The 27,544-nt window shown below is 35.6% G+C and overlaps 1 protein-coding gene across 1 annotated transcript in view; it reads right to left on the bottom strand.

The window, feature by feature from the left end:
• The window catches only part of LOC106720728 (protein outspread), a 221,741-nt gene that overhangs the window by 10,353 nt on the left and 183,844 nt on the right, over positions 1–27,544 (bottom strand). Inside the window, exons 4-6 of the mRNA XM_014515481.2 lie at positions 10,415–10,603; positions 5,205–5,277; positions 4,804–4,971 (exon numbers count right to left, since the gene is read on the bottom strand). Coding sequence (XP_014370967.2) covers positions 4,804–4,971; positions 5,205–5,277; positions 10,415–10,603 — 430 coding nt within the window. The remainder of the gene's footprint in view (positions 1–4,803; positions 4,972–5,204; positions 5,278–10,414; positions 10,604–27,544) is intronic.

The raw sequence follows: 27,544 nt of genomic DNA, 5'->3' as shown, positions 1-27,544 counted from the left end.
CGAAGAAAAAACGTATTTTTGGATGCGGCGACAACGCATACTGTAAAACAATAAATTAAGGTTCAATTTATGTTATAAAATTTTATAGAAGATTCTACTATTTAATAAGATGATTGTAAAGTTACTTACATACCGCAAAATACTTTCGCTATTGGAAATTAAAAGGCGTGTATGATTTATTACGTTTGCAGTTTTATGGCTTACATAAAATGGCCGGCGTCCACATCACAATGGCTGTAATAAATATCCCGTAGTAAATAAACTGCTATTGAGGATCGGTTGAGTTAAAACGAAATTAATAAAATTGAAAAGGGGCTAGTTCAATGAGATGTCGCGGTCGACATATCTAAGATTTACACATGAAAAAACTCCATTGGAATATAAATACTTGAACTTATGACTGTGCTATGGTAATCGTAAATCATTGACACCCACTGAGAGTGGCATGAGAGTGGCATGCGAGTGCATTTGCGACCTCCTTTGATACTGAACACCGTAACGACTGGTAATATTAACTAAGATGAAATTTGTAACAACAGAGTTAAAAAGCCTTTCTCCTTTCGTCATTTCATTATTGAATTCAAGAAATATAGCAGTTGTCACTTTTTAAGTTCTCACTTTGAGTGTATACAAATGCACAAATAATTGTCCAACGCTAATTAGTTTCTAATGAGTTAATTATTTGTACAAATATTTACTTAATCCAAATTCAAAGTATGAAGTCTCACAAATGGAATCTTATAATAATTAAAGGTGCAATAACCTTCGACGTCATCAGCATCATCAATAACCAGAGATCAACGAACTAGGATCATTAGTCATAACAATTTGGTGCACAGTCTTTGAAGTTTGGACTTTCCACATCGCTAACTTAATAAGTTAATTTTTTATTAAGAAAAAGTTTAAATGCACTAAGCATCCTATAGTAAAATATTTATTAAATACTCTACATTTTCATAAAACATTCTAGACTCTGAGTTGAGATAAATTCACTCATTCAATTAAAGCAAATCATTTTATAATTACTATTCCATTGCACAGACTATAAAAAGAATTCAAAGCTTTTTATTCCAACTTTCGCAAGTATCTGTTATTTCCGAATTCTGTTATGTATTTCTAAAGTCAGATGGTAATTTATTTGGCTATAAGTAAAATAAAATTTGGCGTAAAATGAAAGTCAACAATATTTCAAACGTTCGGTTCTGACAGCGGATAAGTATAAGTCGATAGTAGACAGGGCTATTATATACTAAAGTATTCTGTTAGATTTTACGTATAATGGCTATTTATAAACCGCACAGAACTAATCGAATAATTAAATGTGTTTAGTGATCGATTAGAGGTATGTAACAGTTTTAGCTTTTCCATAAAATTATCAAGTCAAAGTGAAAGTACTCGTATATTCTTTTTAAAGTATTTCGAGAGTAAGTTTTATTTCTATTGTAGTTTCAATACTAGGTAAGTACTAGGTAGTACTAATAAGGTATCAATACTAGTTTAACAAAATAACGAAATCTTACACATAACGTCTAAAACGTTCTAAAATATACGTAGGTTTCCGAGACTAAAATCTCCGTTTAAAACATATCGTCAGGGATGATTAATTACTCCTAAAAAATCACACTCCTTTAAATCATATCAAACAGGGATGACCTGTCATTATTTTTGACAACATAGAGATTGTTTAAACGGAGGTTTTTGGACTTAGAAATCCGCGGTTTAAAACGCCGTTCTTCAGACAGATTGTAGTGGTATATATAACTAACTGTCGCCCGCGACTCCGTCCGCGCGCAATTAAAAAAACTTAATAGGGGTATGAAAAATAAATGTTGGCCGATTCTCAGACCTACTCAATATGCTCACAAAATTTCATAAGAATCGGTCAAGCCGTTTCGGAGGAGTACGGGAACGAACATTGTGACACGAGAATTTTATATATAAGATAATATTACAAGTAGCATTTCAAATTTATTAACTTAATCGAATGTGACTAACTTAAATTTATCAACAAAATATCAGCTCAATAAATCTTCCATAAAATAACAAAATGCATTGTGCATTGGCAATTATTAGGCAAAGGTTACACTAAATCTTGGGGCGGGCGTGGCGCAGTTGACTGCAATTGATAGCGCGCAGGAAGATTGCAGGTAGCGGTGCAGACAACACACTGCAACATATCAGCAACCGCTGATTCAATTTTATGATAAACCGATGAGATCTTTACAACGATGATTACCTTATATATCATACAACTCACATTCTGATGCACCTGTTACTCTATTTTAAGACAGTAATTTTTAATAATAATCCTTCATAAATGGTTTATAAAAGAACGATTATTATTTAATATTTTCTTATTTAAATTTTTAAACTTTAACTATATAATTGTAAATAAGTATGACTAGTTTTTTGTATAATATAAAATGTTTACGAGCACATTAGAAGTAGAGCGATCATTATTGATCTATCACTTGCTGTTTATCGCAATGCTCCGAATACATTGCGCGCTGTTTTTATCAACTCGACATAAATGTATCTAGAACTGCGTAATGTTCTACACAATTATGTTATATCTGAGTAGTTGCCGAGTCATGATATATACACCAAATTATGGTTTTTTACTGAAAGTGAATGCAGCTAACACTATATATTTGTACTGATGGATTCATTCGTGAATGTTCACAGATGTATTATATACCATTTCTATCTATATCGCTCCCATGTTAATGACATATATTTTGGTAATTGTAAAGTTCAATGACTTAAAGCTCATATATGTCAAGTTGTTATCTTACTAATATTATAAATGCGAATGTTTGGATGGATGGATGGATGTTTGTTTGAAGGTATCTACAGAATGGCTCATCATAATCTGGAAGAACATATAGGCTACTTTTTATGTTTTTTGAATTCCGCGCGGCCGGAGTCGCGGGCGACAGCTAGTCGACAATACAGGAAATTTGTTTCTTATTATCCTATGGACTGGATGTACTCGTAGGTGAATGACAAGGTCGCAGAATGTTTTGTAAGCTGCGTCGAATCTATCCGACGCATTCGTGCCTAATCAGTTGCAAGATAACTTGAAGTTTATCGAACTTTAACCTATTGATTAGCCGTTAGCGACAACATTAATTATGTTAATGCGTTTCGAAAGATCTAAGTGGTGTTAAAATGATCAATCGATCGTGGTATCAAAGGGTGTTCGTGCGGTTGTAATGGAAGCGCGGGCGATGCGGAAAAATCTTAGGGCACGCGCGGACCAACGGACGGCGGAGAAATCGTATTACACGGCGGGCTTGAACCACGACCTGACGGAGCTAGCGGACCACTCGGCCGTTGGAGGTCGCACGTAAATGGGGAATAATTAATCAGGCCTAAGATGTCCTACATCGCAAGGCCGTGAACATTCCTCCGCGTTTCCTTTGCAACTGTCGATACTACGGCTATTTTATTATATTGACTCCGTACATGTGGAAGCAATTTGTCTCTTATTAATTATATTTATGGTAAAGTTATTACATTGGAATTAACTTAAGGTTATAATCCTCACGGATTTAGCCTTTTTAACCTTTTTAGTAGAGGTAATCATAAAACAAGTCTGACTATTTTTTTCCAAAGTATGTACAGAACTTGTGTAAAGTTCTTTTTTTTTTTAAAACTAGCTGTCGCCCGCGATTCTGTCCGCGCGGCATTAAAAAAGCTTAATAAGTAGCCTATGTGTTATTCCAGACTCTGTTCTATATTTGCACCCAATTTCATCAAGGTCCATTGAGCCGTACCGGAGATACCTTCAAACAAACATCCATCCATCCATCTAAAATCTAGGCATTTATAATATGTATTATAATAGTATGATTAAATTGATTAGACTATTCATCTAGATCTAACGATTTCGTAGTAACTAATATCAATCCATCCAAACTTTCGCGTCTATATTAGAAAGATTAGGTACTAAAATTTATTAAAATCTATTGAATTTCTTTGGTCTCTTTAAAATCATTATTATTTCAAAATTTGAATTCTTTTGCTTCGTACTAAAAAGAAAACTTTATTAGGCAGGCATAAAGAGTTTTGTTGGAGCCCTGTAGACACAAAGCGTGTACATAGTTTAATGAACAGTCATGGCGATTTGTATGGTTTCTCTTCAGCGCGAATGTAGCCCAAGGTTGACGACAAATCCTCTTAAGAATTATAGAATAGATGACGTCATATTTGATGGTATCTTGAGATCGTTAGTGCGATTTGCAATCTTGGAACTATGGAGTTAGGATATAAATTAGTATGTCTATCATAAAATCAAGTTAGTTGTACTTATAGAAATAAGTTATGGGTTGAAATTTGAAATGCAAATTTCGCCTGGGCGCCACCACCGCGCGCTGTGTGATGTGGGAAGGTTTCGCGTGTCGAAAGCCCCGCATATCAGATGCATGCTCGTTTGATGTATGGGGTGACGTCACGGCTTAGCCTCGCTGGCTATGAGGCTATGTAGGTGGTACAGTTCCCAGGTATTCTAGAATTAACTGTATGCAGTTTGAACTTTGCACGGAAAGTATTAACGTTTTCCATTTGATCGTTTAATAAACTGTGGACCGAATTCGTTAATCGAGTTAATTTTAAATTAATTTAAGGGATTCATCTATTAAGGGAATGAATTATGAAAATAATTTTAATGAGACATTAATTAATTATGGCTAATTTCGTTTAAAATATCTTGAAATAACAACACAGATACTTCTAGATATTTTTAAAATTAAAGCGTGCGAAATTCGAGTGTGCATGTCATGATGAATGGGTATTGAATACCTTTGGTGTCGATGTTGGGCGGCGGGGCGAGGCTTGCGATCTCAGGCTGCGGCGGCTGCACGCGCGGCCCGGGCCACGTGGTGGCGCCGGCGCAGCACCGCGCCCGCGTCACGCCCGCTCCGCACCCCTCCGCTGCGTCGCGCAGTGTCGATGCGTCCGCGGAGTACTCTGCAACCGAGGCTGATATAGACTCATAACAATGACGTCATCAAATAAAAAAGTCAGAGCGCGTCTACTGCTTGACACGACGATGACGTCATCAAATAAAAAAGTCAAAGCGCGTCTACTGCTTAACACGTTTCTCAAGGATTATCACGGATTAGTTTCGTGACCTTTTATTGTAATTTTTAGATCATTTGTTTCAATTATTAATGTTTCGAAAATTGTTGAAAGATACGTACTTCTCGTTGTGGAAGATTGTAGGAGACTGCCGGTCTGACCTCCAGGGAAGGTGGCGTTGCGTTTGTGTCGCCCCTGAGAACAAAACAATTAAAAAACAAATTTAATAAGGAAGTTAGTGACAGATAGATGAAAGTAGTTTAATGCACACTTGTGTTTAAATTCTTGTATTTTTTACACTTCAAATCTAATCATGTTATGCACGATTAATGTCGTAAGTTCACCATCTTGTTTTCTCTCATCGTATCAATGTCTGAGAATCTGAAGCATTACAAAACATCCGACACGTCACCGTTCTACGGACACGTGCTTACAACGTAATTATACACTTACAGATTTCAATATTCAGATATCGCTAATGTAGGCATAAACTTTACATCCGTAACACATATAAATATAGATTTTATTGTCTATTACATAGAGTTCATTATACGTTATCGAACTGTATTGTTAGAAGTAACGATGTGAAAATGCGATTAGAAACCCACGCGTTTAATTGTTCGAAAGCACATAGCTTGTTAACGTTCGCCGTCGGACGATATTTGTCGATACTGCCGACCCTAATGAATTAATTGACGTCGCTGCCACATCGCCTTTAGAGATTCACCGCATCGTTATATGAAGAAAGAATAATCCATTGATTCCATTAAAATGAGAATATTTTAATATTTCTTTAAATAGAAGAAGAAATAATCCTTTATTTAATAAAAATGCTTGTAATTTGAGACCAGAAAATTTTCAGTACAATTCATTCAATCTATGAAATTGTAATTGATTCAGAGTCATAGCTTAAAACTCTCATTTTTTCCTGATGTCGATGTTTTTTTAAATAACGGATTTTGGATTTCGTGAATCATAACATTATAACAAACGACAATCAATGAGTCACGTCACATATATAATAATGACCGCGCCGCACCTGACGCGAACACATACTCGAGTGGTAAGAACTCTCACTTCACGAAAAATATCTTCCAAACTCTCACCTCTCTACATTGAAATATGTTTTAATTATACTCCAAGTGACTGACTCATAGTTTTAATGACCCAAGATTACCTGAAACTGGAATATGACGGATTTACTTCCGTTGGTGAAATATCAACGTATTTCAGTAAGTACTGCCAGCGACTACATGCGCGCCGAATTAAAAAAACACATCATGAATATCATGAGTACTATGTGTTTTTCAAGACTATGTTCTTTCAGGGCCAAATTTCAATAATATATGTTGAACTGTTGCAGAGTTATGGACAAAATATATTAATCAAACGTATCCCGTATATATTTCTGGGGTCATAGGTAGTCTATGTTTTTTTCCAGACTGTGTTTTACATCAATACTAAATTTCATCGAGATCCGTTGTGCCGTTCTGGTTACACTATTCGTATTTATATTAGTAAGATTATCTGATAGTCACCTAGACTTCTTTAAGATTTTAGGTTGATTAAAACAGTTGTAGCGCAGGCGCATGTTATTAAAGCTGTTAACACAGACGCTAATGAGCGAGTTGTTGGCGATTATCCGATGGCCAGATTTACAACTGGTACGTGACCGCACCGAGGCAGCGCTAACGCCGGCGATATGAAATTAATCGAGCAAAACATAAAACAATATCGAACTGTACTGCCGCCGAACCGTTACTATTATATGATTCAAACTTTACCGAGGCTCATGTTAAGCTGCGAACGCACGCTATGTAGATTAGTGCAAGGTACACCGACTGCGAATAGATGAAATCATGCGTCTTAAATGCCCACTTATACGTCCTGCCAATGCTTAAAATTGTGGTTTACGCATCGTGCCGTACGAAATCGCAAGCCATTAAGTTTGAATAGTACTATACCTAACATAGATTTGATTGGATACCTCAACATAGAGCGATGAACTTTAAAATACCAAATGTCGATGCAAAATTTGCTTTTTATGACATGTAATATAAATAATTGCACCTTCATAGTCCTGTTACATTATTTTGTTGTTGGATGAAGTCGGATAATAAGAGGTATTTGGCGGCCGTGTTGAATTAGAAATTGCGACCGTTAAACACTGAAATATCACAGTAAAATCATTAAATTAGACAGTTTTATGATTTAATAAGTACATTTATTGCTATAGAGGTAATAAATAATTGAATATGACATCCAAAACATGTTTTTAATATATTCATCTCTAATTAAAAGATTAAAATTATATAATTAAAAAAGTAAAAAAAAAAAATCAGATTGTAAGTTAAACACTGAAACGCTAACAAAGAAACAAAAATGGCAACATTTATCGATCAGTTATTAATAGTCAGACCGTGTCTAAACCTTGCTGTTTCATTAAGGAACAAATGAAGAATTTTAATTAACCCGCAAAGCTAAATCTGACGCAGCGCTAATTGCCAGAGAATTTCTATCACATTTCCTCATCATCCATGTAAGGTAGTCGAGTCGCATAGAATGTGACGTCCGACAATATTTCCGCATGTTCCACTTACTTCTTTACGCAACTTACAAAAGAAATCATCCTGTATATTATTCTTTTCCCATCTTTGTATAAATAATCGTCATCCCAGTCATTATCTTTGACAGAACAGAGATAACATGTTTTAAACGGAGATTTCGATCTTAGAAACCCACGGTAAGTGTTATTATAATATTTTAAACATAAATATATGTACAAAAGTTCCGCTGCAAAAGTTGAAGCTATTACTCTATTGTGCACTACAGTTTAAACCAGGGATTCCAAAGGGGTCGATATCGAACTTAAAGCATTGCTAATTCTCACTCTGTCTTCTTTTAGTGACTTAAGTCAAAATGAAAAATAATAATAATAATTGATCTTAAAAGTAGACAATTTGGCTATGGAGGTCTGAGGTAACAGTTCATTTTGGAAAACGAGTCCCTCAATAGTTTGGGAATCCCTGGTTTAAACGATATAAAATGGCTTAAAACAATTTTAAAGAGGGCAAGTAGTTATTATCAAAACATTTCACCATAAAGTAAAATCTTATAAAGAAGATAGAATAAAAGTGATTATAAAACATTAACTGAAAACCTTTGTTTGAAATTGCTAAAGAAAGCTGAACAACATCACGATCAGTTACTTGAAACGCGTAATGATAGAAAATGTAGATGGGTAATTATTTTCTTATTACTTGCTCCAGACAATTACGCCGACATCATAGGTGTATGTGATAACAACCGGTTTGAATGCGACATAACACGATGTATGTACAATCACTGAATGCACTAAGTACTCATACAATGTTGAATGGAAAGTCGCAACGTGTGGTATATGATAATTATAAGACGAACAATTTACAACCAATTTAGATTTATTATTATACATATAAAATTAAACTCCAACTTATAGTAAACTAAGCTATTAAGACGGTTTAATAGTGATGAATTGAAAATCTAAATCGTTGAATTATGTCTCTACCACTTAGGTATTTACTTTGCTGTCACGAGATATTAACTTCTGATGTTACGTGGAAAAAATCTCAGACTTGTATCAGTATAGACTGACACTTGGTGGCATTAAAATTTAAAATGGCGAAGTATAGTGGTATTTTTCTCACGTGGCGGACGAAGCTTTGATTTTTTTCCAAACATATCGCTTCGTCCAATGTATTAGATGGGAAGCAATCCATCAACGTTTTAAACGACAATCTGTATAATGAAATTATTAATAAATAAATTAGAATGAAATATTTCTTATCCATTCATCATACGAACATATTTTAATTATAGTTTTAATTTCACTTAAAGCATTTGCTCCTTTTTTTAGATCGATTAGCAAGCTATTCTTAAATTGTCCTGATGAATACGGTCTATTTTCCCAAATTAGCTTAATCGCAACAAAAGCCACCGAAACAATTAACTGGATTCGATCAAGTAACCATTATCCTCAATTGGTGAATTAGATTGTCTAGTACCGGATCTGATAAATTGAAGTGTGATTCGACATCTTCTCCTAGATTGCTCTTTTAATAAGTCTAAGTTTTAGTGACTAAATTTATGATACTTTTCTAGGAAGAAATGATTTCGAAGTTTCAGTTCAATTAACATTTTTATGTGTTGAAGATTTTTATTGGCTAGCGCTTACTATTTCGAAACGAAATATTAGCCCGTACAAGAAAAGCTTCGCCTGTAGCCTATATAAAAAATCTTAATAATAAAATAAATTCTAATAGATTTAGCCAACTCTCTTTCGGCCGGTGCCTAATATTGGCGGTATACTAAGCCATTTAATATAAAATTGAATTATTTCAGTTATTGCAAAAACAGTCACAAAGAGAGAGAGTTCTGTTCCAATTACTGTTCGCACCTGTCCATCCGTCAACGGTGTGGAGCATGGCACGGCCGCTTCGTAACCCGATAAGCAAGCTGTAACTCTAGCCGGTACAATGCGCTCGCCTGCGTGACGCCGAACGCGTCCTTGTCTACCTTTATACATGGCTCAGGTGCATGACGAGTCAGCGTGTTATGTATACCCCTACATGTGTTGAATTTAAAACAATAGACTATGCATCGGAAGATATGTTGCGAAGCTGTCATTGGGATTTAAAAATAATATGGATAACAAGTTTAGTAGATAAATAAATACTTCCATATTTCAAGGAAGTTCGAAGCTCGAGCAAGGAAACGGATAAAAAAATATTTAGATAACAAAATATATGATAAAATAACAAAAACATCGACTCGGGTCATCAACCTTGCAGTCTATATGTGTACGCCGCAGAATAGCAATAAGGAAAATGCGCAAGCGTACTTCGGGAAGTCTCCACATCTCATTAAATAGCTTGTCGGGCGTTTAGACATGTAAACACTGTATTTCGGGCTCGGCAACGCGGACGTTTCCTTACTGACCGCAACGAGGGCACGCATGAGAGCCGCTCGATGAATTAATGCCGCAACTACACGACTCAATAATAACAGCCCGTTTAATGATACGAGATTGAGCGTTTCACTTGTGAACTCATGCGCGGCTGCAGCAAGCCTCATTATGCAGGGAGTTATTCAAATTGCACGAATAATTAGTAACATGATTCGTTATAACAGTTATATTAATCGTATTATGTTTGTGCAAGTTTAAGGAATTTATATTTTTGTCTAATTTCATTATGTTTTTAGCCGCTCCTCTCTTTAAATAAAATGTAACGCTCTTGCAAATTACCGATTATTGCAGTTGTTAGGATAATTAGAAGCTCACTTTGTTTCTTACCTTACTCCTGGGGTACATGCTGAGTATGTCGGCCCACCAGCGCGCTTCCTCGCGACTGGTGCCCTTGACGAAGGTGACGCGGTCGGGCGTGGTGATGGCCAGGCTGTGCGCGTGTCCTGTCACGCCGTCCGCCTCGCTCACTTCCAGCACGGACGTCATGTCCACGCTCGCCTGCGGGACTGTGTCTGGCTGAAAACAAGACATGGAAATCATTAACACTCTTATTCATGACGAAATAGAACTATGAAGTTCATGCTGACTTCGTTTGTAGGTTTCGTTCTATATAAGAGTAAAATTTGCATCATAAGGACAAATGTCCTGCATTTATCAGTATAAAAACCAAATGAAGGTGAATTAAAATGGTTCAAGTTGCAATACTAATGGCGCAATTAAACGAGCATGCAGTTGTTCGGCCTTAAGGTAATTCTGAGAAATGTTCTGCCAGTAATGTGTTAATTTAGAGTTATGGCCAATGATATTTTCAAGTTGGTGAACGTTGCGAAACCGCAGGCGGTGCTGCAAACGTATGCGTGCGGTTACTGTTGCCGGCTAGAAATAGCTTCCAGGCTAGCAGCTAGCGGCATGACGGACGAGCGCCGGGTCCCGCACGGTTACTCAACGTCACGCTAATACGCCGCCGAACACCCAGCGCCATATACACATACTTTCAATACTTCACACTGACACTAGTTATTACTTTAGCCATCTTTAAGGAAAACCCAACTAAGACTTTATAATTTGTTGTTTAAATCAAACTAGGGTGAAAAAAGGGATCTAATTGCTGTGAAGCTAACGTCATTTGATCCTGAGGCAGGTGAATCGTGTGGCATCCGAGCGACCTTGGAATGTTTCCGCAAACAAGATCATAATACAATGATCGCGGGGTTGACCTTGAAGCTCCGTCCTCGTGCACTTGACCCGCGCCGGCTCTGGTTTCATTGCGCGATATAATTGAGCATTTATCAGCGCGCGCCGGTGGTTATCCTAGCGGTATGCAAATGGCTACAGTTAGCCCGCACGGAGCGACCGCTCTTCTAGCCATAATAATACACCTAACTCCCCCCCTATCATAGAACATACTGACGTTCTTATGATAATTGTACTCTGCTTTGAATTCTTATGACGCCGACATATTTAAATTAATTCAAAGTACTACAATATTAAAATTGACATACAGACGTGTTACCTGGATTCATTTATAATTGATCTGAATATTTCGAAGCAATGTAACTCAGGTCAATGGTTATTAATATAAATTGTAGCTGACCTTTAAAGATTGGAGACATGTGAGTTCGGACTACCGGATTTCGTATGGTTAAAACACATGACAGAAGCTATAGGTAATTAAAAAAAAGTGAAAATAAGACCGTGGAGCCGGACCCGGTCGATTTAATCAATTTAAATTAACGAACGCACTGTCCGAATGTTTAATCAAAATTTATCGATCGACTTTCGACAATGAGACATTTCGAAGATAACGAGATTTATAAAGACTTTCGCTGTCCCCGAAAATGGTCTAATTTGACAACTGGTCGTAAGTAGCTCAATGTCATTAATGACTTCGCCATACTTATATGAAAAATCGGAAATCGAAAGCGACATATCAGCATACAATGCACGCAATATGTTAAACATGCAATTGTTGATCACATACAGATTGTGGAGAGCAATGTAGTCGAACATCGGTGCGGGATTACATCGGGACAGTACAATTGGTGCGGGCCGCATAATAATTCTGAAGATTACGCAATGGTTCCCATGTCCTTTGGCGTGGTCACTTAACTCCTATAATTCCCGATGTAGCGGGATAAACGGAGGTAGCAATTCAATGGTAGTGAACGGTAGGAATTTCTAACAGTTGTATTCCTATTTCAGCGGGAGTCGGGCATGTTGCAGACGACGTGTTTATGGCCCGGGCGATGCGGCTGAGAATACCACGCAACACATGCGAACGGTACTACGTCTGAATTATTTGTTAAAGTCAAAAGGCACGTGCCTTTATAATAGAGTATAATTAATTATCACAATCTTGAGTATAAAAAAAAATCTAGTATAAAACAATAGTCCATTAGAGGTACATTTGACCTCAAAGTAAATTGAGATAAGATCGGAAAGAAAAAGAAAAGAGAAGATTAATATGTGATTTAGCGAATTTAAAATTGAATATTTATACTTTATCGTACAATGAATTATGGTGAGTAGATAAGATGCCGGTTCCTCAGTCCCTACCCGGTTTCCATCGTTCCCAGGCGGGTTCCTCAGTTCTCGGCTGGGCTTTGCTATCCGCGGCGTTGCTGGTGCTAATCATTGTTTATAGGGACTCGGACCTTGTTAGCTGTTAAATTAAATATGCAAACCTCTATTTATAACTGCCCGTTTTATGTAACCGTTATACAGCTATCTTAGTAGTGAGCAGAGAGTGCAGAGGAGCGATTTGTGGTTCTACAAATCTATTAAGTGATTAAACATAACTATTCCTAACTTTAACTACAAACCATATAACTTAATGTGCTTTAGATCTAGTTCAAGTGCTGTTTGAATAGTTCCCTTGTAATCATTTAGTTTTTGTGAAAAACGATCAGCCCTACTTTCTTCTTTATACTTTTATCTAGACTAATATCTATATTAATCGTCACATCTTTAAAGCTGTAATTTTACTCGTAATAATTCTATCGACTCTCACTTCCGTATTTTAAAGTGGGCGCTAATAAACCATTACGTATTACTAAATGAGCATCTTAACATTCCAGAACGTCATTTATAAAGTTATCTTGATAATAAATTATCAATAAAAGATGAGATTTCAGTTTCGAAATATTGTATTTTAATTTACAATTATAAATATTGAATAAAATTTTGCTGACTGTTAAGAGTGTGAGTTATTTTGTAACTTAATTTTACTTATTCATACAATTTTCAACGTTTCACGACAGGACTGTGTAACTTTGGATGTTAAAACGAAACATAATTCACGCTCTCCCCTGCACTAAGCACGTACCTTTATCCAGTGCGTCAGCGATGGTTATTTTAGCGTTGCATTGCCCGCGTCGGATGCAAATTGTCGTGTGTGCTAGGCCTTAGTTTGTAAACGGCAATAGTAGAAATGGTAATTTTTACGAAGTTGTTTTTAGTACTCATTAGCTACAGGGAATTATATGGCTATAAATTTTAATTAGGTGGGAGACTTAAGTATTTAGTTTTGTTTAGATATTTATAAGGCAAGCGGCGCGTCGGTACCACACACGCGCTGGGAGGACGACATTAGAAATATCGCTGGATCGCACTGGATAAATACCGCCAGAGACAGAGACAAATGGAAATCTTTGGAGGAGGCCTTCACCTGAGAGGTGTCCACGCATATTAATAATCTAAATAACTTGAACATACTTGAACAAAATAATAGTAAGTTATAGTTATTTTATTATTAATTAACGATATTCAATTATTCTAATTTTATTATTTTCTACTGCATGGAATACATTTTTTTTATTAAATTTTTATTTTATATATTTTAAGAGGTTTAAAATACTTGAACAGACTGTAACATATATGTTTCTTACATTTAGTATTGTTTGAGTATCCAGAAACTACCAGTAGTTTATGATAAAGCTGAATAATGTGTTAACTGGTACCTACCAAAAACTTTTAGCCACGTTTTCTGAAAATATTTCATAATGAATATTTTGATGTGGTGCTGCAATAGATGTGACCTAGAATCGTTAATTGTCTAGCCCATTGTGGGGGCTGTGCCTACGCAGGCGGTGGATTATCTGCACATCTTAGCGAAGGTCGCCAGCTCGCGGCGGCGGCGCCCAGACGAGATGCATCAGCGGAATTCCCCGACACTTGCGTCACGGATTGATGTTATATAGTTCTTAGAAAACGAAGTAATGATGGAATTTTATTTGAATGGCGATATTTGGGGAAGTTTGACGATTATTCTACTACCTTCAAAGATGATGAAAATGAAGTTGTTTACTTATTTATTTGATATTATTAGCGGAAAAGCACTTTTGAGAAAAGTCCAATAAAATAGATGTAAGAGATTAGTTGAATTACAGTAGAAGTAGGTAATATACAAGTTGGCTATTGTATATATTTAAGAGTACGTAAACATAGTAATAAATATGTTGTATTTCATTGTATATAATTAACTTATGATTAGATATAATCATGCGACTGGTCGTAAATATAATATCACTGTTGATAGCTAAAATAGAAAGTCAAATTAACGAGCTGTTACATTTCTACAAGTGCTGGCGGAGTGATAAAACAGTCCGCCGTCATACAATAACTCAGCACGCCCGGTGCCCGTCGCCCGTCGCCCGCCGCCAGCCGCCCGGTGCACGCTGATATACGTTGCATATCTGATTTACGCAGTCAAAAGTGGAGCGAACAAACAGCGGAACGAAAGCGGTTCAACTCATTTATAGTTGTTAAACTGTGAACCTAAATCGACGTTTTCTAATAGCACATTAGCAATCTTTTGCGTTCCTTTTTCAATATGCAACAAACAAAAGAGATGCAGTAATAGAAGACGCTTTTAGAACTAACATTGTGTTCAAATACCGTTTTAAACCATTTGAAATTAAAACAATTTGATAAGTTACCCTGTTTAATGGGTAATTTACTAAGACGGTTAACAGCTTTGAGGTTTACTGATCCGCGATACGTCTGTGAGCGTCGATCGATTTGCGCGCGTTCTTAACCTTTACGCAGGGTTGCCACTGAGATGTGCACACCAATACTGAGATGTGAGAGTTTTATCACAAACACTACATTTAATATTAAAGTTTACTATCGCAAAAAGAAATTGTATACTGTCGCCTAACATTTGATTATGAATCTAATAAAGATAAAACGATTTTTACGTCAATACGAATTTAAACATAAAAATCTATACGAATCAAGGAACCCTAAAAGCAGGTTAAAATGTAACAATCCAAGTCACCAATATATAAGGCGTAAATATCAGGTGTGGTTGTCACCGATAGTTAGCGTATGTGGAACGAATTACCACACGCTACGACTCCATCTCGTACGACTTTATCTCGTCCGACTATATTTCGTGCGGCACGCTGATCTACGTCAACTTAACCGTTTACATTAGTGTTTTCTCAAGTCAATATTCATACCTCCTTTTATATAAGTTTGGTGTTAGTTGTATATTAATTAGTTCATATAAAATGTAAAAAAAAAACAATTTACCCTTAAAATATAGTGGGAATAATAGGAATCAAATTACACGTCAATCTTCAAAATCAGTCAAGCCAGTTAAAATTCAATTTTTACTGACAAACAGAAGCAAAACAAAAGACGATCAAAATTCAATTCCAAATTTTCATAGTATAGTTTTTTTTATCAGTACATCAATTGGCAGAGAGCCCCAGGTTTGGAATCAGTTTTACCTTTTATTTTGTTTCTCTCCTGTGTCCTGCCGATCTCTTGAACTGGCATTTTGTTGGTTTAAATTCGGTACACCTTTCCGACAGAACAATGATATAACTTTCTTTTTTCCAATGAAATAAACATGTACAATACGTGATTATTTCCATTTGTACATGAGCTTATAAATGTATTTTTACGATTTTATTGCTTTCGAAAAACTTTAATCGGTGTCCAATATATTATATGGTGACGTCGTTAACGGTTTCCTTGTTTTTTTATTAATATACAACGCTTCATAATTTTGTAAACTTGTCAAATGTTATGATTTAAACATGAAAAAGATGGGCTTGTTAAGAAACGATTATAAATATCGACACTGCAATATTTATTATTTCACAAAATCTTAAATATTATAAATGCGAATGTTTAGATGGATGGATGTTTGTTTGAAGGTGTCTCCGGAATGGCTCAATGGATCTTGATGAAATTTGGTACAGATGTAGAATATAGTCTGGAAGAACACATAGGCTAATTATTACGTTTTTTTTTAATTCCGCGCAGACGTAGTCACGAGCTACAACTAGTAACTAATAAATATATTAAGACAGTAAAATAGGAACAATATAATTAATGAAATAGATTCATAGATTAATTATATTCCATAGTCTTTGAGCCAATTACGTCTATAAATGTTGTATTCATTTTGCAAGAAATTAACACTTTACATAATGTAACTTTCACTTGAGGATAAAACGATTTGAGTAGCGTTAAACAGAGATAAATCAAAAGCGCGCACCGCAATCAACGTTCATATATTATGCGAATCGATTATAAAAGAGTATTTAATTAATCGAATTTCGATTTCGCATTCGCCAATTTAGATATATATCAAACGAGACATAACAAAAATGTTTCACTACGACTTTAAAGGTTGGAGTAAAACTACTGTTTTAAATGAAAAAGTTTGGATGGACGAATGTCGAAATTTGGAACAGTTTGGGATAGCATATAACCAATATGTATGTTTAAGTTTAATGTAGGTATGTATATAACAGCATACTAAAAGCCGATCCCATGTCGAGGGACAAATTGTCGAGTTGCAAATGTAATAATAAATATTATGATACAATGGAAAAAAAATCACACAATGGCCACCCAATTAAAAGATGGTGCAATAAAGAGATGGGCCTGGGCAAGGCTTTATTTATTCGTAAGATGATTGCTTATTGTATTGTAATGGGACAGTATGATGATGTGCGGCATGCAAAGGACCCTACACAATATGTTCCACTTCCCCCCCTTTTTTTCAGAGGGGAATAATGTTCCACTTCCCCTACTTATGTTATAATTTCTAAAATTTTATAAGATATAATTATCGCTGACAAATTACAATGTTAATCGTACAAATTAATTGTATTTAATTAATTTCCTTTAATGATATGCGGACAGATTTAAAAAATATGAAATATTATTGCACTAAAATTACTAGTATAGGAAAAAAAAAGGGAATATGCGAACATTTTGGATACCACAGCAATGGGAAGTTTTAGCCGAGTTCGTATTGTGTGCAGTCCACGTTAGATCAATTCGACAGGATATTACGGAGAGTTACAAAAGTGGGGCAGACAGCGATGTCGCTGGCTCGAGTCCGGCGTAATTACCGGACACAATAGTGCATTGTTTGCGCCGCGACACTTCCGGAACATCACATACATAGCTTTTTCTACGCTATGTACGGACGTATTTTATAGATTACTTATACAGATTAGATGATAAAAAATGGATGTTATTGAATGATAAAGTTAGATGGTAAACTGAAATATATAATAAAGTATTAATTAAAGTTAAAGAAATTACAAATACAGTGTTCTTTGTATGTTTTACTTAGAATTAAAAGCGAAAACGTTTTAATTACTAAACAATGAAATTTAATTTCATGCGCTCTACTCGTTAAATTAAAAGTATTTTTTTGGCAAACAACACAAATGGGTGCGGATTTCGACACCAGTGCCCGTGTCCGGTAAACCGTAAGGTAATTGACCTCCACATACTGTTGGTGAGTTGATTTGAAATGTTTTTCTAACTAAATTGTATGCATTAGGTACTCACAAAATGTTTAAATACAGTGTAAACTCTTTATAACGAAACATTTATAGCAACAACTCTTTATAGCATTTTTTGTCGTTATAAAGACTTATCGTTATATGGAGTCAACAAAAAAACAACCAAATTAACAAGATAACATAACATAAACAATAATACCGATAATAAATATTTACTGTCTACAAATATGAACACATTTCTTCGTAATAGAGAATGGCGTATCGCTATAAAGAGTGTTTCAACGCAAATGTTTTTGTATGTATGTGGGTTTTAACGCAAACCAATCAAATTGGGCTCACTTCAACGTTACAGGGAGTTTATTGTTATAAAGGATAACGTTATAAAGAGTTTACATTGTATATGTCTTTAACGCACTTACTATTGATAGAAGTAATAACTGAACCAGTATTTACGTAAATAGTCAACAAACTTGTTTGATATTTTCTCATATTTGAATTATTATTTATTTAATATGAATATGTATTTTACATTAAACTATGAGTAAGAAACCATCATCATTTTCTCCTCTTCTATAAGACACTATATATAATAGTGTGTAAAAACCCTAATCGATAGTAATAAAGATGGATTAACATAAAACATGTTGCGCCCTTCGGTCCACTTCAAAGCAAGTGACACTCGAACCAAAACTAAGCACAAACGACGTGCTAAAGGACCGCCGCCCGTCGACCCCCGCCTGAGCAATCAGTTAATCCACTTTGATCGCATTACGCGTCGATACTTGTCTTGGCCCTTAACTGAGATGCTTAAGTACGTTCCAATAGATTTATGTGTTTTGACTGCGTAATGTTTGGGAGACATATTTCGTTACCAGCGACATAAGTTTTGGCAGCAGAAGACATAATTGTTCAGTAGAACTGTGATCCTACTTGTCATATTATGCATTTGTTGTTCTACCATTTGACATGTACATGTCACGAAAGTACGTAAAATACTGAACTGTTAGATGATAAATTAATAATACTTTCCGAGTTTCACTGCCACTTTTTAAAATAACTCATAATATTGTATAGAGAAAATACTTTAGCCGACGAGCGATACGTGTCAAACATTTCCTCGTCTCGGGTCACGACTATCGCGCTCAGAGCTGTTTGTTTACAAGAAAGGCGTCAATATTATCACCTTACACGACGCCTGTTTAACCTTGTTATATCGCACAGAGGTTAATGCGGTACATAGCAAACATTTACAGTTATCTTGTGAATGTTACAATGTTATAAGTTATTAATTTGTTTTAACAAATCGATGGTTAATAACTATAATTATAACGAACTCAACACTTCCTACTACAGACTAATTACTGAGTTTTTTAGTAGACAATGTAAACATCCATAAAGGTTGTAAAAATATAGACCAAATATATACACAAATCGAGTAACAAGTTTACGATCTGTAAAAGTTATTGTCGCACTATTAGATTATTGTCACAAGTTTCCACCGGCGGCTTATCTTAAAATGAAGCTCTCCTCCCCTACTGACCCTAAGTCACCAGAGCTGCTCGGAATTCGAACCGAAACGCTTTTAGTGAGACCACACGTGCGACGATAACCTTATCTGACATAAAGCGCGCACATTACCGCGGATTAGACTAGTTTCACACGAGGATAGGACAGTAAAGCTGTACAGTAGAACAGAACAGTACTGATTTAGTATGCGTTCAAACAATAGCAGAACTGCACTGTCTACTGTTAAGCCCTCGTGTGAAACAACCATTAGCAACAAATCCCCTCTATAAATCTTACTTTACCGGTTTTTAGAGACCATCTTAAAGCTTTCTGTTTTAGAGAACAGTTATTGTCGATAAATTTTAGAATTTTGGTTTACTAGCGAGACTATGGGATTTAAAATACAGACGCACTTAGAATTAAATATATGTATACAAATAAGCTCCTATTTAATTGTTATACACAATTAAAGGCTGTACACTGGAAAAACATTTAAAGCGAAATATTTCTGACAACGTTTATAGTTATTGGTTTAAGTCGCAGTGGTGAGTCACGTCTTGTAGTGCTTCGATACGTTCTTGTGACGACCTCAAGAATTAACAATGTCGCGCTCTGTTTGCCCTTACACAATTATCTAATCTGGTTAATTAATTAAAATGTATCAAAGTCAGTCGGTTTAATTAAGAAACAAGATGATTTAAATCTATTACGACTCTATTTAGAGTAGAGAAACTATAATTCTGAAGAAGGCTAGGTTATATTTTTCAATAAGAAAAAAAATAATATAACGCACATTGGGACACTGCCTAATTAAAATGTATGTTAACAAGTCTATATCCTGCAATGTTAATTGGTTTGTAAGAAAATACAAGTAACGGTATCTTAGGGAAGAATTACGTATGAAAATATTTGTGGGAGACATCCGTCACGACGTAGGTAACCTCCTTCCCAAGCGGCGAGCTATGCAGATGAACCCGGTGTCATGGCGACGGACTGGTTGCAACTATAGTTAGCGCTAATGATCGACACTATGTGTTACTGAATATAGACTTTAAGCGGAAAGTTTTTTCTGAAGAGAAGACACAGATTGTACTTATATTTTAGATGTAGACATCCACGTTCGTCGAAAAATTTCAATCAAGTGACTTTCCACATAATTATAAATTTGATGTAAATCTTAATATATATAAATCTCGTGTCACAATGTTTGTCCTCAATGGACTCCTAAACCACTTAACCGATTATAATAAAATTCGCACACCATGTGCAGTTCGATCCAACTTGAGAGATAGGATAGTTTAAATCTCAAATTATAGTCGCAATTTTAATTTATTGCTAATTATTTGTCTGTTATTATTTGACAGTCACAATTATCTGTTAACTCCAAATGATTCTAACAGATGTCGATACCTTTCGACTGGGTTGAGTAAGTAATCAATAGATGGCGCTGCTATGGTAAATCTACGAACGTGTCATATAAGCTTATTAACTGCGCGCGGACGGAGTCGCGGGCGACAGCTAGTAGTACAAATATATAGAAAAGTTTATATTAAATCGCTTGTCGTTTATGACTTGCTTCGCAGTCCTAAGACGGTGGTCCAGAGCGGCGCCTTCCGTCGCTGTGGCGATATTTCGGAACAGCAAATGCCGTAGCAAATCACCATTCATTACAAACAGCATTGCAGGCGAACAACCGCAGAGTTTCGTTCTAAGCATCGTCGCCTGTGTGTTGTAGGAAATTAGACAACAACTATTTTGATCTTACACCATTATATTGACTTGGCGAGATATGGATATAAAAATAATGAGAATAGATCCAACTGCATATTATTTTAATAATAATCAGCGTTAAAAATAGCCAAGCTATACTATATTTAAGTCGTCGTATCCCGCCCATTAAACAGTTGGGACTTCTTAAACGTTGTCATAGCTTTTAGTGCTAGTATGTACGATTGTTTGGAATGCCGGGGATGCGGGCCAGCGGGTCAAGGTTTTTATACCGAGCGAGTAGTACTGCGCGTCGTGATCAAACGGTAAAGGGCTCTTGTTCCATTGTTCTGTTGAGGTCCTCGCATCTGTGCCGCGGCATGGTTAAGTTAATAGGCCTAGTAAATTGATTAAATTTGAATATAATCAAAATGAGCTATAGGTTAAAATAAAAAGATTTAATTTGTCCATTTCGATTGTACATCAAGTTCCTATAAGACATTATTATACTTTGGAACCTGCATATCAAAAGTTACGTATTGAAATTGCCTACTTAAGTCTATGACATCATAAGTCTAGTTTTTATTTAAAAAAAAATCGCCTATCCCAATGTAAGGTAGCGTGTTAAAATAAAATTTAAATTAATTATTATATAAAATTATCTATAAACGTAATACTAGAGAGTATGTAATTTTAAAGTAACACATACATAATTCCGCGTATGTTGCGGAAATGCAAACAGTTTGAATGAAGACACGCTATGCTGGCGTACGATCACTTCGCGACGGGCGACGGGCGACGGGAAGACATTCGTTAGCCTCGCGTTATAATTTACACAATTTCTCCTATTAAGCTTTATAACCCTTCTATCATACAGTGTAACTGGAAAAGACGTTTTCACAGGAATCAGGGTTGTCACCAGACAATATAATTCACTATACGAATACATTCAATGTACTCCGTTTCAATTGTCAAAGTATATATATATATTGGATATATTTATTGGAATCTTAGAAAGTATGCCGGATCATTGTTGGATGAAATTGGAAACATAACAACAATCACCCCTAACTTTGGGTAGGCACCGAGTCCCTCGGTTGGGATATGTCCCACTACACTATACGTAGTGAGCTGATAATGATAACGTACAACTTAAAGTAACAATGTAGTCAAAATTATATGCACATCTCAAAATTCTGTTGCGCTTTTCTAAATTTAAGATTAAATTCTTGATGACAGTGTTGCATGTTACGAAATATAAAATGTTAACCCTGGTGTAAACAGAACTATAACTGTCCTTTTAACGGTTCCCACGCGAGAGCAGATTATCAATACTATCGTTCCGGTCCGAACGAATGATCGAATGATTACCAACACTATCGTTACGGCTCAAGGAGCGAGTGAATGACTCGATACGGTTCTAGCACGGTGGGCTTGCGTAAATTTCGCCTTGTTTGAACGATTGAGTTGGTCAATATGGTCCGTATTAGATTATGTGGTTACAGGGTTGTATTACCGACATTCCGGATGGTGTGCAGTGCAGTTTGTGTTGCAAAAAATGCAAATTAACCAGTGCAGTTACTTTACTTTATGTTATTTTTTGTATGAAAGTGTCAATAAATCAAGATCCGTGTAATTAGGATTAATTGTTTTGAACTCGATGCACAGTTTGGACTCAATATTTTGATTACACGTCAAAACCTTCTGACGTCTTGAAAATTTTTCACAAAAAAAAATGAGATAAGAAAAATAATTTTATCTATTTTGTATTTCAGGTCACTAGATTATTCTTGATCAAATTATTTGGTTAATTAATATTCTAATTTGCTATGTTATTAACAGATAACTGTAATATCCTATGGTCAAGGTTGTGAAAATGATAGAACTGTTTCTTCGAATAATTTGTCATTTCAACAAGGCTACAAAATTTCTGATTAGTTGTATAAAAACTATACAACAGACATTATAAATAACAGACAACTGTTGCTGTAAATATTGGATTATGATTTTGGTTTTTAAAATAATTAAATCCAAATATTATTCATGTATTCATCCAATTGGTAGAAAAAAAAATATTTAGACATGTTTGAAATATATCTGCGTAGTCCGGATGGGCTTGAGCAACTTGCTTACCTCGACTGTCGCCCGGTTGCGTTGCAAAACTTCCCGCATGCGCCTGCGCAAGTACTGAGCAACTAATTCACACGTTAGCTACACGACGTTTAACTTACATGTTGAATTTTTTACGTTGACTGATGATGGCTGACCTCGTTTTCTCAAGTTTCGTCTAGGGAATATTAAACGGAATTCACTTAAGTGTTAAAATTAGAAAAGATGCCTTTAAGTTTTTTGAGAGCTTTCTTTAAATTTACGTCCATAATCAGAAAATATTTAGTAATATATATTTAACAAGCTTTTTAATAAATGCAGCTTTGTATTTTTCCAATTTGTTATGCACCTATGTGTTACATAAGATCGAAATCTGATCAATTGGCAATTATAATAACCAAAATTAATTATATTTATTAGTCGGTTGTTTATTAATTGCGATGACCTTTCTGCAGGCGCGCGGGACATAAATCTCGTCAAGTTGGCGAGAGGAGGCGGAAGTTGCAGGTGAATCGCGGAGGTGCGCGGGCGCATCGCGCGCCGCCTCGTGGCGTGTTGCGCAACCCGACCGCATTCCGTCGTCTAACGTCGTCGCTCTCGGACGTCTATTTTGTTTGGTAACTCGATAAGAATGATTTAATGGTGTTGTGATTTAATAAGCTATTTATAAATATGTTGATAAAACTGATTTGGTATTTAGGTTGCGAAATGTGTTACAAACAGCAAGTAGAACATAAACAAGTTATTATCATTAACAACCTAACTAAATCTTTTACCGCACCTTATTATAAGAAAATGACATTCTTCTAATTTGCAGTAGCGATCCCGATACATTTATAAATGAAAAGATTCGACCTAAATCAGGCAAGACTATGCAATCTGAGTCATTTAAGACCTAAAGCCCCACGTGTCGTGTTACGGAGTGGGCGATGGGGTGTGTTTCTATAGTTGTAAAATGTTTAATTATTGGACATTTACAAATAAGTCATTTGCAGATATCGACTTCCCACACTTAGCGGCTAGAACTGTGTAAACCGCCCCTTAATTACAGGCTATGATTTCTAGAGGCATTTGAAATATTAGCTCGAGGGCTTAACCAGTAAAGGGCACTCGAGTTACGGTTTAAACGGGGATTGGTAAATATCAAATAGTCTTCAAACTTGAGACACCGTAATAATTTCTAGTTACAAGACGCTTGCGTGGTTCAAAAACATCGTAAATTGCAGATTTTAGTGAAATATATAATTCCAGTTTTTAATACCAAAGTTTCAGTGGAAACCTAACCTTAGACGGTCGTGATGACGCAACATTTACTTCAGCAAAGTCTTTGCGGACCGTTGTGTACTATCGCTGAACTGCATTTGTACAGCTTCACTATTATGTAATCCTATTTTGTAGTAAGGCTTCGGCGCGTTTGATGTTCACGTTGGCACTTCTCATGTATTTAATTTATTGCTAAAAGCTATAATTAGATAATTAATAATGCGTTTCAATTTAACTAAGAATGAACCCGACAAAGACCTTGATATATTAAAATTGGTAAGATAAGTACAGATTTTAATAAAAAACTATTTGCATAAATATTTTTTGTACTTGGTGATTTAGATTTTACTTATGTTATAAATGCGAATGTTTGGATGGATGGATAGATGTTTGAAGGTATCTCCAGAACGGCTCAACGGATCTCGATGAAATTTGGTATAGATGTAGATCATAGTCTGGAAGAACACATAGGCTATTTATTAATTCATCGCGGTCAGACTCGCGGACGACAGCCAGTTAAATGTATGCAGAAATTATACTTAAGTAAATAAATTTTACGTACATTGACCTGTAATTTGATATGAAATTAAAAGCAAATGACATTTTAAACCAACATGATAAATATTACATAATAAATAATTAACAAAATCTTATCTTAACCGCAATTTAATCGGGCAATTATTTTTAATTACGGAACAGGTTGGACAAGAAGCGAGTGATAACAAAATATAAATGTTTACGAATACTCAAATAAGTTTTATAAGCTATCACTTCCGGTCTTATTAAGCAATATGTTTATTCAAAACTTTGCGTTTCTATTTACGCTTGAGCTGTGAAATATAGAACTACTAAAGGGAAAATAGACGGATATGCAATTTTCAATTGTCCATTAACGCGGGCTCTTGAACTCTAGATAAACAAAATTAATTCAAGAACAGTTAGGTATTCCAAAGTAAAAAAGAAATATCGTATACATTGTAAATGTATGTCCAAAAAGAATTTTAAATAAAGGTTTTTTATTAATAATAATCATCGTCAGTTCTTAAAAGAAGAAAATGCAATAAATAAAAAACTTGGTGTCAACAATAAAACGTAAAAAGAAACGTAATGAGCCACAACGTACAAAAAGCTCAAAGCTACTTTATCTCGAAGCACCAATTTATAACCAGACTCAACTCTTATAGTAAATTGATAAAAAAAATTACAACATTAAGGGAGAGAACAGGTGAAAAAGAGGCAATTTGTTAAGAATATCTGATAAATAAAGGTCAAATGCCGCTGTGGCGATTAAAATACTTAATAGTGTATTCACTTTAGTAATAAGTCGCGGTAATCATTTCATTTCAGTTTGAAATTCTTAAACTACATTTCCACTAAGGGATTAGCTGTGTATCAAATTGTTTTTAAGTGCTGTTTTATAAGCATACGCGACCGCGATACGAGAAATGGTAGTAAATGGTTATAGAAAAAAATCGCGTCTACCTAGTCATGGTAATGAAAAAGGGGTCTACAAAATGTGCTGATGGAATTCTTCATCCATTTACGCATTTGCGGTGATTTACTCTTACAGCTTCAGTCGCAAGCCGATTTGTGACTTAAATGGGGCAATTTAAAAGTGAATTTATTATGGCGTTGAAATAAATAAAAACATATGATCATTATTATTTTTCGAATGAAATGTCGACGATTTATTATTAAGGTTTAGTATACAGTGATAGTTAATTATATAGAAGTACTAGCTGTCGCCCGCGATATTGTCCGCGCGGCATTAAAAAAACTTTATAAATAGCCTATGTGTTCTTCCAGATTATCAAGATCCGTTGAGCCCTTCTTGAGATACCTTCAAACAAACAAACATCCATCTATCCATCTAAACATTCGCATTTATAATATTAGTAAAATTATAAAATTTAACCGATATTGTGCTTCTAAGTGATGTAATACAAATCTTAGAATATATATTTATTATTACTGAACGCGCTCATAATCACTAAAAGGAATGTAGCCGTACAATTTTATACATACATACAGCACGATAATATCGTGTCCAATTGTCTAAAAATAGTACCTGAATCTCGGATCTAGGAGTCATCAAACTAACAAACACTAAAAAATATTGTAATGATTCGAAGCATTTCAAGGACAGCAATTGCGTTTATCTATGCGGGAGATAATATAGGCAGAGGTTTCAAAGCCTAGCGACGGCGATGGCGACGGCGGCGCCCACTCGTCCTGTTTTGCATGGCACTGTTCCGCGTTGCTCATTAGCTCTCACATTAATTTACGCGACAGGTTTGCGTACGCATAGACAGCCGTGTCCCAGATGACGAAGGGCCACAGACCAATAGGGCTGCATAAAACCCAAAAACCCTTCATTTATTGCATTAATTGATATATTGACTTCTTTAATTAAACCAACTTAGAAAGTGTAATAACAAATAAGTCAATAATAGAGGCAGGTACTTGATACAAGGGACATGTCCGTGTTTTAAAGTCATTGTAGATGTTATTCTACGTCATTTAAAGTTGCGTTCGTTGTTATATTTCAAATAGTAATAAAAAAAAATTGTCGATGTATTTTGTCAACGATGCGCTGTTGCTATTTTGTCAACCTTGCGCTGGAGGTCCGACTGGATAAGCGGCGTTTAACTGTAAAGCACTGATTACTAACACGTTTAAAGAATGTCGTACATGGGAATCACATTATCGCCATTCGTAGGCCAGAGCTAGGGCGGTCTGGTCTGATGCTAGTCGTGTCAGCAGCGTGTCAGGCATCGGGATGGGCGACACTAAGCCGAGCGGTTAAAACAGGTATCTTTACGAATAAGTTAGATGGAATAAAATGTAAGAAGAAAATTAGCAACTCCATAGTTGTATAACTACTTCAAACTAACTATGTAAAAGGAAGAAGATTAGAGGTATTAAAACAGAGTCTATGTTTCTTCAATGAAAACGAGAGAGATATGTGTTTTTACACAAGTGTATGACAGTTAAAACCCATGTTTGTTGAAAAGTAACAGTCTGGGCTGCGGTACATTGCGGCGTTTATTTGATAAGGCGAAACATCTCGTCACAGTTACGGGCTGACTCCATT

Source organism: Papilio machaon, chromosome 4 (genome assembly GCF_912999745.1).
Source record: "Papilio machaon chromosome 4, ilPapMach1.1, whole genome shotgun sequence".
NCBI classification, from domain to species: Eukaryota; Metazoa; Arthropoda; class Insecta; order Lepidoptera; family Papilionidae; genus Papilio; species Papilio machaon.
Note: the sequence above shows the minus strand (reverse complement) of the source record. Positions and strands in the feature narration are given on the sequence as shown.